Source organism: Mustela lutreola, chromosome 5 (genome assembly GCF_030435805.1).
Source record: "Mustela lutreola isolate mMusLut2 chromosome 5, mMusLut2.pri, whole genome shotgun sequence".
In the NCBI taxonomy this organism is placed as follows: domain Eukaryota; kingdom Metazoa; phylum Chordata; class Mammalia; order Carnivora; family Mustelidae; genus Mustela; species Mustela lutreola.
This window is the reverse complement of record NC_081294.1, coordinates 39,350,454-39,367,405: the sequence shown is the minus strand read 5'-3', so window position 1 is coordinate 39,367,405 and position 16,952 is coordinate 39,350,454. Positions and strand designations below refer to the sequence as shown.

The following is a 16,952-nucleotide window of genomic DNA, read 5'->3' as shown; positions in this document are numbered from 1 at the left end:
GATCTCAGGGTTGTGGGTGTGAGCCCCATGTTGGGTATAGAGATTACCTAAAATCTTTAAAAGTGGTAACTCTTTAGTGCCTGGTCCAATTTTTAGTTGAGTGTAAACATCATTGACTCAAGCAGCTACACCTGAGTTCCAGTAAATAACCACTAACAATTTCAAAGACATAGTAACTGAAAACCAAAAGAGAACGGGACGTATCAGCTTTGGTTTGTATAATCATCAAACTAAGCATTGTTTATTGAGTTTTCCCATGAATGAACCTTTGCGCAAGACACTGAGAAAGAAGCTATAATTCTTACTCTTCTCATTTACAGTATGGCTGAAGAGAGAAGTTCTACCTGTAAAAATATAAAAGCAAAAAATTAGAAAAATCTGAATGTTCAAAAAAAATTGACCATTAAATATCCTGTTATAGAAAAATGTCATGGGAAAACATACACTCAGTTAAAAAGTGATACCAATTCAATTTCTTTTAAAAAAATGTATGTACAATATTATTACAATTTGTTTTATAAAAGCAACATATATATATATAGGGAATAGAAAAACAATACTAGGAACATATACACTAACTGTCTAATAATGTTTGTCTTGAGATAGGAGGAATTTGTGATTATATTCATCTTTAAGACTTCTATGTAGATCAAGTATTTCTGCAACACTTCTGTAATCAGAGTACAAATATCTTATTCGATTTTGAGAGCGAGCGAGCGAGCTGGGAGAGGAGCAGGGGTGGCAGAAGAATCTCAAGCAGACTCCATACAGAGGGGGGAGCCTCACTTGGGGCTTAATCTCATAACCCCGTGATCATGATCTGAGCTGAAATCAAGAGTTGGACACTCAACCAACTGAGCCATCCAGGCGCCCCCAGAGTACAAATATTTTAAAGAAAGAATTCTAAAACATAGTTTAAAATACAAAGCGATATATGCTTAGCACCAAATTGTCCTGTCGGTGAGTTCTATGAGACCAGTCTCATAGGACAGGAGTCCTCAAAGATGTCTTTCTACAAGAGACAGAATTCCCACACAACGTGTTGCAGTTTCCCCTACATGACATAGTAAGTGCTCAGCAAGCAGTTACCATTTGATGTGCACCTATCCCATTAGGTAAATACCTCCATTTTGGAGATGAAGAAATGGAGATTTAGAGAAATTTAATTAACTTTATAAGGATCACTAAGTTAGTAAGTGGTTGAACCAGAATTCAAGTCCAAGTAGCCTAAATCAATCTTCTTTACTCATACAAAATGACTAGCAATTGCTGGTAGAATATAAGCTCCCACTTTAGGTCTACAAGAAACATGAGAGCAGAGACTTTCCAGTCTTGTTCCACTGTAACCCCAGGGTGTAATGTAGTATATAACATAGTATATAGCACAAAGTAGTCTTCAAGTAAAACCTTCTATTAATGAACAGATCACCTTTTTGTCACTACAGTTTACAACCAAAAACTAAGTAACTTGGGTTCAGGTTCAGTCAATAAAGGCAATAACTTGATATCCACAATCAAAAAGACAGTACCAAAATTTTTTTTTAAAGATTTTTTTTATTATTTACTTGACAGACAGAGATAACAAGTAGGCAGAGAGGCAGAGAGAGAGGAGGAAGCAGGCTCCCTGCTGAGCAGAGCCTGATGTGGGGCTCTATCCCAGGACCCTAGGATCATGACCCGAGCCGAAAGCAGAGGCTTTAACCCACTGAGCCACCCAGGCGCCCCCAAAATTTTTTTAAATAGTGGAAAAAAGTAAAGCAAATCTGTGTTGACAGTACACTTTAGTCTACCTGTAGACTGTGTTTTATTAATTGTCTTTTACATACAGGATCCCTTAGCATTAAAACATAGGTTATAAAAATAAGAGACATCTAGGTTATTCTTTCTTTTCAGATTTGTCATACTTACCCCAGAAGGGAAAAAATCTCAAAACCAACAAATGATGCTAGTCTTACCAAAATTAATTAGAAATTATACTAAATATGAACATAAAAGTCACTCTATTGGTAGCACCTATAATGAGAAAGATGGAAACAACCCAGAAACAGAGGTGCACTGATTTATTATGCAAATTAGGACCAGATAGTACAAAAGAACAATACTGATTTTTTCAACTAATGCAGGAGGTTGCCTAGGAAGCTAGTTCTACCAGAGTAACACAAAGAGTGCTATGTTGTATTACAAACCAAAGTGAAGGTGAAATACTAAGTCTCTTTTGGAAGAAAACTTTTGGAAGTCTCTTTTGGAAGGCAACTCCTGTTGCCTTACTGTATGTGATACAAATAGGTCTCTTTTTTTTTTCTGTTTTTTTTTTTTTTTTTTAATATTTTATTTATTTGACAGAGAGAGAGATCACACGTAGGCAGAGAGGCAGGCAGAGAGAGGGCGGGAAGCAGGCTCCCTGCTGAGCAGAGAGCCCCAATGCGGAGCTCTATCCCAGGACTCTGAGATCATGACCTGAGCTGAAGGCAGAGGCTTAACCCTCTGAGCCACCCCCAAACAGGTTTCTTTTTAAACTTACACCACTGAAGTATCTGTGGAATTTCTTAATAGAGGTATTTTAACATTTTGCAGTTTATTTGAAATAAAATTCTAATAAAGTAGTAATTTAAAATGTAGTATGTAATTTTCAAGTAAGATATAAATTGTGTATAGATTTTGTAGTTATATATATTCGATTACACAGATAATATACCCTTATAGTAATATATTCAAACACTGTATTAAAAGTTGAAAGACCCAGGGTGCCTGGGTGGCTTAGTTGTTGAAGTGCCTGCTTCCCACTCAGGTCCTGATCTTAGGGTCCTGCCATCAAGGCCTGGGTCAGACTCCCTGCTCAGTGGAGAGTCCACTTCTTCCTCTCCCTCTGCCCCTCCCCCTTTCCAGCCCCCTTCCCCACCTCGGTCCCCTCACGCTCTCAAATAAATAAAATCTTAAAAAAAAAAGTTGAAAGGTGTGCCTGGGTAGCTAAGGTGGTTGAGCATCCCAGGAAGTCCTGGGATCAAGCCCTGCATCAGGCTCCCTGTGACTCCCCTGCTTGGGCTCTCTGTCAAATAAATAAATACAATTTTTAAAAATAAAAATGAAAAGATCCAAGACTCTCCTCCCCCCACAATCAGTGGTAAAATCATCTTACTAGTTTCTTACGTATCTTGCCCAAAATATTCTAGGTGCACATATGTATTAAGCACCTGTTGCCACACCTCACCCCCAGATGTTATCTACTATTCCTGTATTTTTCTATTTAGCAGTATATATTGAACACTGTTCCAAACCGTTCATAGATACTTCCTGTTCTCTTTAATGGCTATGTAACATTTAACTCCATTCCTCCTTTAATAAACATTTAAATGTTTCAACTTATCAGCTATTAGAAACCCTTCTGTAATATCTTTTTACATTCAACTCTGTGTATATCTATGGTCTATTTGTCAGGATGAGGATTTTTAGAATTAAATGGAATACATAGTTAATACTTTTGAGAAGAGCTTGCTCTTCAAAACTGTATTATACAAATTTATACTCTGATGTGTTTTCTTTGTTGCACTACGTCAATGTGCTTTTAGTATTTTTATGAAATATAATTGAGAAAGTACATAATTAGTATATAACTTTTGTAACAGAATTTATTAGCAATTTAGAGAAATCATCTGCCATTAATCCTATCTTTCTATAACTAAAGTAATTAAAAGTATGGGATGTGAAGACAGATATGGGTTCAAGTACCAGCTTTGACACTTGGGATTTGTGTGATTTTGAGGTTATTTAGCCCTATTAAGCCTTGATTTATGCCTCTGCAAAATGGGGGGGATAATAGTGCCTACCTAACAGAATTATGATGAAGATTAGCATACAGAATGATTACTGAAGAGGCTGACAGGAATATATGCTTGATAACTCATACTGGATGACCTAAGTGATTAAGACCTAACAAGAACATGTACCTATGTCTATGTTACAAAAACAACAGTGACTGTAAAAAAATCTCTAATAAAGAACCGATTATTTTCTTGGAGTCTTTCAATTCATAAGAATATAATTTCTTCATCTGAACCATACATAATCATAAATGTGAATTCCTGGGCAGTTTAGTACGGAACACAATTCATTCAGATTCAGACTCAAACTCAGAGAATATAAGGTTCTAATTAGAGAACCTCAGAGGCGCTGGGTGACTCAATCAGTTAAGTGTCTGACTCTTGATTTCAGCGCAGGTCATGATCTCCGGGTTGTGAGATCGAGCCCCAAGTTGGGCTGCTTGTGAAGCTTGCATAAGATTCTCTCTCTCCCTCTTCCTCTGCAACCCCCGTAAAATTAAGAAAACCTCAATAATAAAGAGATTTGGGTTTATTAGATTGCATTGTAATCTTGAATTTCTCTAACCTCAGATAAAACAGAAATTCTAAGACAGCATTATAATAATGATGGCTGGTAATTCATAAAAACTATTAACTTGAGAATGGCTATAAAGAACCAAGTATAAAACTTCAATGTTGCAGCTGATTTCAAGCATTCCTTTTAATAAATTTTAAGTACTGATATTTCCTAGAGGTATGATCACCTCAAATCTCTGTAAACAGGAAATTGAAATATGTTCACTTTGAGACATCAAAAAACATTTAAAACAGGCATCACAAAGTGTAGATTTGTGGTTAAAGGTCAAATTTATTAGGAGATTAAGAGATGTATTATACATAGACTATAAATACTGCACAGCTGACTTTATTCACAGTCAAGCACAGAGATATAGTCAGTGCCAACCTATTTTGTGGATACTCTTGTTCTTTTGTTCCAAGAAAAATTTGCACCATAAGACTTGGACTTGGGTTTTGGAACCTTCCTCTCTTCAATGTCATAGCTCCACCCTAGAAAACAAAAACAAACCCACAGAAACAGAATTAAAGAGGATACCTCAAGAGCAGAGCAAGCAGAAGCTGTCATAAATTTAATGTTCATTTATCATGAGGAGTACATGTCAGCACATCTGAAATATAAATACTTAGTAATATTTTCCCTTATAATCCTTTGTGACAAGGCAGCCCAAAATATTGCCTGAAGATGATTTACTGATCTCCAAAGTGTAACCCGTGATGTGACTTCTCCTTGCTCAATATTCCTTATTCAATTACTGATGGTTACATATTCATGTAAATTTTTCTATTTCTCTATGTGGTTTAATATGTGTTGTCTTTAATAACTGCAGTGGGAACACTGAGCAGTATAACCTATTTCCTAAAAGCTCATGCCTTCGCATCAATTTGGATCTCACTCAAAGCAATACAGAAAAGCATACATGTTCATGTGAACGTATCTATGTACACAGTTACCTGTATAAATGACAGAGTGGGAGTAGACCTAAAGATTATTTGGTTCAGCTCTCTGGGCTTTGACAGGCCACTGATTAAATTAAAAAACCTTTTCAGCATTTGCTTAAAGGGCTATCTATTTAGAATCCCATGAAAGTAGTAGATATCAGTGCAGATTCTTTGGTCTGACTGAAGTTTAACTGCTAATTTCTGGCAGGAGCTTGGGAATCTGTACTTTAACTAACTGATCTAGGAGATTTTTATGCATAGAGGGATGAGAACTAGTGGCGGCGGGAACTGTCTGCTTCTGAGAGTCTTTGTATCTTATCTCCAAAGCCCTTCTCAGTGTTTTGTAATTTTGAAAATTGGATTTATTTATGGCCATCTCTTCTGCTTTAAGTCCAGTTCCTCAGTTCAAGGTATGGAGAACAACCCTTGAACATCCTCCTTCTTGAAGATCTAATTAAGTCATTGCTCTGTTCCTAGTCCAAGCAACCTCTATAACTTTCACTTTTCTTCATAGGATTCATTTTCTATCCCTGTAATTTATCATCCTGAGGACTTTCTTCAAATAATTAATCTTGAAACATGCAGTCATGTATAAAATGTCTGAACTATTCTATGTCTCATTAAGTAAACTTTTTGATCTTGTAAGTTGTTATGAGTTCTAGTGCCTCTTGGTGGGTATAATATTTGCTGCCACAAAAGCTTATGTTTCAGTAGCCCCTCAGAATGTAATTTTGCCACAAAAGTGAAGCCCGTAGAAATCAAGTCATCAAAGTATACTGCTACTACTGCTTATTTTAGTGCCCAAAAGAGGAAATAATTAATAATTCCATTGCTAGAACTCCCATCTTCAAAGAAAGTTCATGTGCTATAAGGAAACTGAGAAGCAGGAAAGCAAATGAAACAAATCGTTTAAAAATACAAACAAAACATCAGAATCCAGGAGCAAAAATATTGATTCAATTTACTTGCTTAAACATAACCTTACTTTCACAGAGTAAAGTTTTGAGTACTTTCTAATCCATTAAAACAGAAAAAAACCCAGAAAGCTATGTCTTACTTTAAGAGGATCTGAACTTGTAAGTACATTAACAAGTGGCTATTTGCATTTCAAAAACGTTACTAACTGGCCTAAGAATGGTACCTACTTCATAAGTTGTCAGGAGGGTTAAACAAACTTGTTTATGTGAATTGCTTAGAAAACACCTGACACTTAACAATCATTTATTGAGTTCCATGAAAAACGTACTTTTCTAAAATTTGTATATGAATTAATATTTCCTTTATGTAACTGAGAAAACTGAGGCACACAGTGATTAGGTGACTAGCACAAGCTCACTCACCTAGGAAAGGACCAGACTCAGGATTTAAACAAAGAATCTGATTCTGGAGCCTTTGCCTTAATTAATACTGTGTGTCTTGTGGTTTACAACATAAGTAAGATATTCTTTCTGTCTCAAATCTGATTTGTAACTGTCTAGTAACACATCTTCTATATGAAGTGAAGCATTAATGTAAATAAAACTGCCATCACACTGAAACACAGTAGTTTTGAATTAACCACAGAAAGGAATTTTGGTAAGCAAATTAATACCGTGAACTGAACATGGTATTTTTAACATTATAAACTTCTCAAGCACTTCCTACATTAACCAGCAAATGATGCTGTTAATTATAAAAAATAATTCAATAAAGGAGGTATAGCAATATTTACTAAGCATTTACTATTCATTTAATAAATATTATTGATTACATATTCTGTGTGAAGGACTGTTGAGAAACCAGAGATATAGCAGAGAATAAATCCCAAATTTCTTCAGGTTAGCAGAAGAGAAACTGGTAAGTAAATGCATGGTATATTAGGTGCTAATACAGTAATACCTATGATTAAATACATATTTTATGCTAATGAGAACTAAAGAAAAACATTTTAGAGAGGGCACACAGGGAAGACCTTGCTTCTTGAGAAGGTCACATTTGCCTGAAGATCTGAAGGAGATCAGAGTGAGCTATGTGGATGTTCTAAGTCCTCTGCTAAGTGCTTTACATGTATTTTTATAGAATTTTAAAACTGAGATCATAGGTTGCTTGGCTTATGAAGTAGGCATTATATATACCTCAATTTTATATTTAATTATTTAGGAAAAATAAAGCACAGAGAAGATAAATAAGCAGCCTAAAGCCACATGGTGGAGTGGCAAAGTCAGGGTTTTTAACCGAGGTTGACTTTAAAGCTATGTACCTAACCACCTCATAAATAAAACTACATTTCTTTAAAAGCATTTTGTAACTGCAGTTTTTATCTATTTCACCCAACTTCTTTCAATCTTTGTGATTTTGTAACTCCCCTCAACCTTTGTTTTTATAAATGTATTGAAAAGACTGTTCCAAGAAAGCCTGGAAAGTAAATCTATGTCTGCCATATGTCCATCCACCCCCACCCCACTTGTGGAGAAAGGAAAGGTTTCTAGTGTAGTAGGTTCTTTGTCTAGTTACAATGATTGCTGGCAAGTTACCCCACGCCTCCAGGAACTCTTCTTGCCAAGTGATCGGTCAGAGAAGCTAAGTTCCCTCTCTACTCCTGCTTCCTTCCCAACACACACTCTCCAGTCCAATGAAAGACAGTATCAGAGGAACTGAAGAAGAAATGAGAAAGTACTTGGACATATTTAGGAATTGGTATTATACACGAACACATACTGATAATCACTGTCTCATTTATGTCGATAATCAGTTTTTCAGTCACCAGGGAGAAAAAAAATTTATGTCAGAATGTAGACATAGCTCTATTATGTTTTGTTGATGGAGTCTCAAAATGCTGTCAGGGTCACTGCAATGTGAGAAGACTGGGATTTTGTACACATAAAAGAACAACTGGTTTGGGTTTTCTCCTGGTAACAAAGGAGTGACCTGGCTCTTGGGAATCATGAGCCAGATTATATAGTTCTATTGATGGTGATAACAACAATAAATAGAAGTATCATTATAAGACTGGAATGTGGATGGGCAAGGCACCTTGGGAAAACAAAAACACACAAGGAAGAAACCAGCACTTGCTAAGAGTATCCATTTCTATATTACTGCTCTACCACAGCCACCCATGATTGTAAGGATGTATAGGGGGGAAAAAATCTCTTTTCCTCACATTTTTCCGTGGGAAACAACTTTGCTCCCAAAGCCGCACAAGTAACAATATGCTAATTCTAAGTAAAAGGAAAAGGATATGAGGAAGTCTAATGAGAAATCACAAGAGACTGAAACTCAACTCAGAGTCTACATAAATCTCCTTTTGGATTTTCTCTCCATGGCTGAGAAAACTTTTCTACTATGTGAGACTGATGCTAGGATGAACATTTGCTCTTTTGACTGGGAACTCGATTAAGAATCTGACCACGTTTCTAAGCATCCTTCTCTAAAGTGTTTACCTTACAATGCATGGATTAACGATTCTTCATACCACAATCTTTCCCAAGTTATTTTTCTGTAGTACTGTGGCAATATAAAGGCTACTGGAGCAAGCAATGAGCGTTAGCTAAAAAGAGAAAATAACCATAAGAAGAACAACTTAAAAGGACATTAAACATGCATACTTAATGGATAAGTTACATGAATTGTGCTTAGGGAAAGTTGTTCTTAAAAAGAAAGAACCTAATGTAACTTGCAAGAAATAGAATGTAAAAATTTAAGAATGGAATTTTATTTGTGAAATGTTAAGTTTGTGTACAAATTTTCTTTTCAACACTAACTTTTTTTTTTTAAAGATTTTATTTATTTATTTGACAGAGAGAAATCACAAGTAGGCAGAGAGGCAGGCAGAGAGAGAGAGAGGAGGAAGCAGGCTCCCTGCAGAGCAGAGAGCCCGATGCGGGACTCGATCCCAGGACCCTGAGATCATGACCTGAGCCGAAGGCAGCGGCTTAACCACTGAGCCACCCAGGCACCCTCAACACTAACTTTTTTTAAAACACCCTCAAACTTAAGTTTCTGAAAGAGATCATGGAGTGAAAACACTTGCATTCTCTGAAGAATGCTTTACAAAATCAAGGTGTAGTCTATGACAGTGGTCCTGATACACTGTTCTATTAGGACACTGAAAACCAGCCTCCACTCTTCCCAGCTGTGTAACAGAAGAAGATCAAAGCAACTGAGTCCACAGCAGCTGCCCCAGGGATGGAGTAAGCTCCTAGGGCTGCTGTCACTTCCCACTGAGGAGAGCAGCCATATGGCACGGATTAACCACAAATCCAACCACCAGCACCTAAATGATGAGAAGCTGACTCCCTTTGCTGTTACACACACTGGAATGCTTTCACAAAGATATTTTGATCTTTAAGCCCTAGTATCAGAGAAGTACCTCTGGCAAATACTGTGGTAAACTTAAAATGTGACCTGTAATATCTCTTGCTCAATTTCTTTTTTGGAAAGATGCCCATTTATTTTGTTGGTCTCCAGACTGTGGTTGAGATAGTCTACTTCCTAAGATACAAATGTTTGGTGTAATCTTTCAAATGTGCCCCAAAAAGCCCAAAGCTCAAAACCCAAAAATCAAAGACCAAAAAACATCCACAAAAGGCTTGTGAACAAAACCAGACCATGACAATTAACTTGTGAATTCTATGTATGAGACAGAAAATTAATTCCATTCACTTTTATTTACAGAACCATTTTATTTATGGTTCAGTAATGCAAAAAGAGAGAAATGGTCATCAGTGGTTTTATTGCTTGTGAAATGTTACCTCTAGTAACCCTGGTTCAAGTCCTTAAAAATGTCTTTCTCCTGTAATAATCTAATCTCAAACCCTGACATTAGTTCAGAAGTGAATAGTTTAATGGTTTTTCCTACTGTCCATCTGTATATAAAGCGAGAAGTACTGCAAATTTGGCACAAACTGACATAACTGGCAGTCACTGCTAATAGAGGCACAGGATCAGAATAGAAAAGACTTTGGGAAGCCAAAGCGAGGTATGTGGATACTTGGAGGGTTTCGAGGGTTTTTCACCAGGCCATGTACCTATATTATGCCTAGGTAAAAGCAAAGCGTAAACTTTTGAAGTATAATTTAAAGGGGGCTGGGGAGCTATGACAGTCTTTGATGAATTTCATTTTAGAAGTCCCTCTACTTTAAAATTCCCAAGTACCTAATATTTGGCATGGGAGGAGTTCAGATTAATTTGAAAGTATCTTAGATCTTCTTTTAGAAAATATTATGGAGAAATAATGGGCTGGGATACATTGGCAAAGCAGTTCTTTCCATGAAAATTATATAAAATTATTTAAACAAGCAAATAAGGTGAAAATGTGAGGCACCTGAAATATTTATTAGATTAGTAACACCCAACACCTGCCACAGCTGCAACACCTCAAAAAAATCCAACCTTTGATGTAATAGTCAATGGCCCCCTTAAATTTTATCTCTTCAAATAATATAGTTGCTATACAATATTTTTTTATTTCCAAAGCAGTAATTGGAACCACATTATTCAGAATTTGCCACAAAATAAACTGGTTTGTGTTCCAAAAGTACATGTGAAAATCAGTCATTAGAAATTGAGAACACATTTTTTTTTCTAGAGAAACAGACTATACAACAGTGGTAAATGTCCAAAAATCATTCTCAGAGATTTTGATGTAATTGGTTTGGGTGTGGTCCGTGCATAGGGATTTCTAAACCCCACTTAACCCACAATACACTAGGAATACACTAAACCACCATGTATAACATGATCTCCATGAGATAAATTATTTCAAACCTCCAACTGGGAATCTAAATACCTCTCCCCACCCAACATGTCTATCTCTGTCTCTCAGGAGTCTCAGCTCAGAAGCTCAGGAGTCAAACTAAACATTTCCCTGGCCACAAAGACAACTGTACCTTGGACTGGGGACTAAGAAGAGGGAATGATGAAGAAAAAAGCTGGGGCTTCATCAGAAAACTATGCAGTGTCTACAGCACACCAGATCTCAGCTCTCTGATCATGGTCTTTATTTCGAAACCCTGTAAAATATAGGTTCAAACAGTCCTCGTAATTTGTGAATTTGTTCACTAAAATTTACTTGTAACCCTCAAATCAATATTCACAATGCTTCCATGGTCATTAGCGACACACACAGAGCAATGAAAATTTGAGTCACTCAGTGTACATACGTGGTCCCAGATGAGGTCAAGCAAGGTAATGCTCTGTGCCTTGTTTCAGATCTCATACTGTAAACAAGAGTACTTTTCGTGGTCTATTTACAGTGGCATTTTTGTGCTTCTTGTTGATGAATTTTCCGTTTAAAATGGCCCCACAGATGTAGTGTTCTAGCACTTACTAGTGTTCCTAAGGGCAAGAAAGCTCGGATGTGTGTGTGTGTGTGTGTGTGTGTGTGTGTGTGTATGTAATATATATATATATATAAATGTTAGATAAGCTTCATTCAGGCTTAAGTTATGGTGCTGCTGGCTATGAGTTCAATGTTCATGAATCAATAATACATATTAAATAAGGTGTTTTTATTTACTTTTTATTTATTTATTTTTTAAAGATTTTATTTATTTATTTGACAGACAGATATCACAAGTAGGCAGAGAGGAAGGGAAGCAGGCCCCCTGCTGAGCAGAGAGCCAGAGTGGGACTCGATCCCAGGACCCTGAGATCATGACCTGAGCCGAAGGCAGCGGCTTAACCCACTGAGCCACCCAGGCGCCCAATAAGGTGTTTTTAAACATTTGAACACAATCACATTTTTAATTTTTATTTATTTATTTGACAGAGATCACAAGTAGGCAAGGAGGCAGGCAGAGAGAGAGGGGGGAAGCAGGCTCCCTGCTGAGCAGAGAGCCCGATGTGGGGCTCGATCCCAGGACCCTGAGATCATGACTTGAGCTGAAGGCAGAGGCTTAACCCACTGAGCCACCCAGATGCCCCTAGAATCACATTTTTAAAAGGTTATGTATGTATTGATAAAACTTTGTGATCAGAGTCTCAAAAGAATCTAACTTTGTATATTTCTTAGGAGGAATATTTCAGTACTCTCTAGTGTTTTTGGTGACCTTAGAGATCATAAATACTATGAATAATAAAAACCAACTGTAACAGATGCATAAACTCTGTCCTGCCTGGTGACTCTTCCCCACCTCCTCTGGAAAAACCAGTTTTATCTCCATTTGTAATTCATCTCAACCCTCTTTTACTCTATATAAATTTGTACCTTACTGACTTTTCCTTTGAACTGGTTATAACATCTGCTTGGTTTCCTCATTTCATGAGTAAACTAAATTCTTTTTTTTTTTTTTTTTTAAAGATTTTGTTTATTTATTTGACAGACAGAGATCACAAGTAGGAAAAGAGGCAGGCAGAGAGAGAGGGGGAAGCAGGCTGAGCAGAGGGCCCGATGCGGGGCTTGATCCCAGGACCCCGGGATCATGACCTGAGTCGAAGGCAGAGGCTTTAACCCACTGAGCCACCCCAGGTGCCCTAGTAAACTAAATTCTTAAAAATGTATTAATCTATATCTATATCTATATATATGATTTTATCTTTTCCAGAAAATACTCTTTTCACAATTTTGGAAGTCCCACTGACACATCTAACAGATTCACCAACCAAAGCCTGGCAAACTTCTTCACCAAAAGTGGTGCATCTTATTTTAAGCTCAGGTATGTCTTTTCTTGGCCCCAAGAGGCAAATACAAGAGAATTTTGCTGACTTCCTGTTTTTCTACTTTTAACTTTGCTCTCTATTAAGTTTGGGAATTGGTTTTAGAGATCTATTCTCTAAATAGGATGAAAAGACAGAAAAATCTAGTCTTTTGGTCTTCGCAGTCTATTTGACCTTAAATGAAAAATTTGTACTCAATGAGAGGAGAACAGCTCTTTAGTATACACCAGTGAACTTCATAATTCTGTGTTATGACTGAAATTTTAGAACTGAAGTTATAAACTGTGTGATGCTGGTCTGTCTACATGTCTGTTAATTCAGAAGTGTCTTTACTTCTCATTATATATGTATGGGTTATGTTTTCCTACCTCTACATGTCATTAATGAATTAGATAGTAAAATCTCTTAAAGAGGCTCTGTTTTGATTGGCTTCTAGAAAAAATAAGTGCTTATATAAGAACTCCTAAAATTCTTAGAAAACAAGGAAATTCAACTTCTAAATAGTCTTAATGTGCTAGATTTAAAAAAGGTATTCTTGGGGTGCCTGGGTGGCTCAGTCAGTTAGGTATCCAACTCTTAATTCCAGCTCAGGTCATGATCTCAGCTCAGGGTCCTAAGACTGAGCTCCAGTGGGTTCCAGGCTCAGTGGGAAGTCTGCTGGAGATTCTCTAGCTCTCCTTCTACCCACCCCCACTCCCTCACCTGCTGGGACTCATGTACTCAAAAAAAAAAAAAAAAAAAAAAAAGCACTATTAAGGAATTAAAGACCTAAGGAACATTTAAGAATTCAAATTCAAATAACAAAAAACAGGTAAATCTTGGGCACGTGGCCGACTTAGAAGAGCTTGCAACTTTCAGTCTCAAGGTTGTGAGTTCAAGCCCCGCCCGCATGGAGTACATAGGTTATGTAAATGAATAAACAAAAACTTCAAAAATATATATAGATATAGATACAGGTAACATATGGGGTGCTTGGGTGGATCAGTCGGTTGAGCACCCTACTCTTGGTTTCACCTCAGGCGGCAATCTCAGGGTTGTGGGACTGAGCCCTGCGTCAGGATCTGTGCTCAGCACCACCCCTCTGCTCCTCCGCCATTGCACATGTGCACACACTCTATTTCACTCAAATAAAAAAATACGTAAATCTTTTTAAAATATAGGTGATCTCTGGCAAACAAGACAAATTTAATCATTTTGATTTAATAAAAGCAGCTATATTTTCTCTAGTTTATTATTAAATATACCAAGCACAGATCTTTCTTTCTAAACTTAGTAAGTTTACTGATCAAATAAGCTAGCATTATTTTTGTTTAATGTTTATACTCCTAAAAAATATAAATTTGTATTTATCCAAAATGATTCTTCATCCTGGTAATTTTAATAGTAACTAAGTTTGTAGTATGTCACTCTGAAAATCAATTTCCAAGACTTTGGGTTAATTTACAACCTTAGATGATATTAATGGATATTTATTAGATACTTAGAGTATTTCTAAGAATACTAAACTACTGATTACTAAGCAAAATTTAAGTTTATATATTTTTGCTTCTTTTTTTTATTTGGTATAGAGAGGTTGTATCTTTGGGTTTAATGGACGTATTCATTTTTGCCACTTGGAGAAGTTTATAAAGAGTGCATGTGGTTGTAGAAGTTTTGCTAGTTTACTTAAATATTAGTGTGTAACAGTTTGCAATGATCGGTTTTCTCTATGAAATCAGAGTTAACTTTGGTTAAAAGATTTAATAAATATGAAATTCTCCTAGGAGCAATAGAGGTAGTGAGGTAGAACTTTGTACGCAAGGTAATGAGATGTGTTTCTGTTTACCAACGGAAAAAGAGAATAGTTAGCATAGAGGTCTCTTTCAGGCAACCAACTTGAACAACGGAAACTTGATCAAGGCAAAGGGGCCGGCAGTGAACCACCAAGCTGAATGCAAATAGGCTCACGAACCGACCACACCTGGAAACAGCCATAAGCCCTAACTGACCAATTACAACCCAGCACAGTTCCAAATATTACCAAAAAAGGGAAAATTCCACACTCCCTCACCCTGTTCAGTAGCTGTGGTCCCTCACCACCCCTTTGTCCCAGTCTTTGCTATCTTGCCCACCATTTGCTCTGCCTTGGGTGAATTCTTACACCTCCCACACTGCAGCTGCCACCCTATTGGGTTGGGTCACCCCACAGTTAGGTCCTAAAGTAAATATTCAAAATGAGAAAGAGAATGGTGAAGGACAAAAACCTGAATGGATACTGAAAGTTATATATTTTATTTCCCTTACAGTATGTCTAAAAAGTATGAATAGCTATGAAAGGTATTAAAATCTTAGCAAAGCTTGCTCAGTATGGGTGGGCTTATTTCATTAGTTCACTATTTACTGCCTCTACCTACAACATGAAGGGTTATTCTTTTTGTCTAATCTGCCTAGATTTCCAAGTTTCTGTGGCTTACCAGAATAACCTTATATGAAGACTTCCTAACCTTATGATGATGAAGTCTTTAATGACTTCCATAAGAGCTCAGGATCTTTACAGTCATGTTACCTTTTATGTTTGTAAGTTTTATCATCCCTTTGAAATGAGCAGTCAAGTACTGTTTGTCTCACACCCACAATCCTATTCCTATCCTAAGTGTGCAAATCTACTGACATTTTTAAAATTTATGCCTCCCCAGAATAGCCTAAATGTAAAATGAACAATTCAGATTACCTTTGTACCTAAAACTATTTTCAAGGTTCCTCAGAAGGCCTCTGGACTATCACAAGGATGTATTCTTTTAACCTCGTGGAAAGAGAGATATCAAAAATAATTAGTTTGACACAGTTCTAATGAGTTATAACTCTAAGAGTTATCAAGTCAGAAGAGATACTTAGCCCTCTTGAGGTTAAATCTGTATGAGTAAAATGTTATTAATATAAATATTCCAGAAATTTATGCTATGTGCTAAGTATAGATTCTCACTGCCCTCACTGTCCATGTTTTATTTATCAGAGCCCTGGTACTGCTCTGTATTACAGGTTATCAGACATAATTTCAGTTATCTTTAAAAACATCAACTTGGTTGCATCTTCTGTAGTTTGGATCTTGTATATTCTAGGCCAGTATATGTAAATTGGAGTCCATATCACTTATCAATGGAGTTTTATTAATATACAAATGTTTAGGACCTTCCCCAGACTTACTGAATCTCTTTACTTGATCTTCTTGACCTATTTCTGGTATATGCTTACTATGTGTTTTGTCACATTCAGGGTATATTACATATCAGGACTATTATTATTTCTCTGTAAATATTCATCCATTTTTATAAGTTAGATGGACATTTATGGTCTTCTTTGAAACCAGGCTTTAATACTGATTACAGATATTCTGTATATAACATTTTTGGGATGACTTTAAGTTGCATCATTCTTTTTATGAATGTTTACATTTCATTTCTGAAATTTACCAGTAATGTTCATTACAGCCAACTTAAACCTTTAATCACTTAGGGATAGATTTTTTTTTTGTTTTACTCTGATGCTACCCTGAAAACTCCCGAAATCAGTTGCAGCCCACAGTACTTTGTCTTCAACAAAGGAAGACACCTCCAGAGCTCCATGGAGAGGACTGTTAGGTATTCCTGGGTACAGGCTTTTGATGGCATAAATAATGATAGGACATACCAATGAACTGAGTCAGGATTTCCAGAACTCTACCTGAGCTGCAAATAAATTTATGATCCAGGGAAACAAGAATTAATTATATAAGACTAAATGCGCTGATGAAGGCTGAATGTAGTTTCTGTTCGGAGTACTTCTGATATTGTTTCAATATTCAATTTTTTTGGCATTTAAGGAAGTCCTTTCCCTTGTCTACAATTTAGTAGACAACTGTTTTGTAAACTAAACTGTGCATCATTTGTAAATGGTATAAGTCTCCCTGCATGACCACTACAGAATTCAGGAACTCTTGTTGAATATTCTTATATCCATGGCAATATAGGTATTTGTACATGT

The 16,952-nt window shown here is 36.6% G+C and overlaps 1 protein-coding gene across 2 annotated transcripts in view; it reads right to left on the bottom strand.

The window, feature by feature from the left end:
- Window positions 1-208: 208 nt before the first annotated feature.
- NDUFS4 (NADH:ubiquinone oxidoreductase subunit S4) overlaps window positions 209-16,952 on the bottom strand; it is a 114,071-nt gene continuing 97,327 nt past the window's right edge. Inside the window, exons 5-6 of one of the 2 annotated variants that reach the window (XM_059173961.1) lie at window positions 4,762-4,865; window positions 209-344 (exon numbers count right to left, since the gene is read on the bottom strand). In XM_059173961.1, the coding sequence (XP_059029944.1) occupies window positions 4,762-4,865 (104 nt within the window). In that variant the 3' untranslated portion in view covers window positions 209-344. Of the gene's footprint in view, window positions 345-4,645; window positions 4,866-16,952 lie in introns of those variants that run through there. The other variant, XM_059173959.1, reaches the window with a different exon arrangement.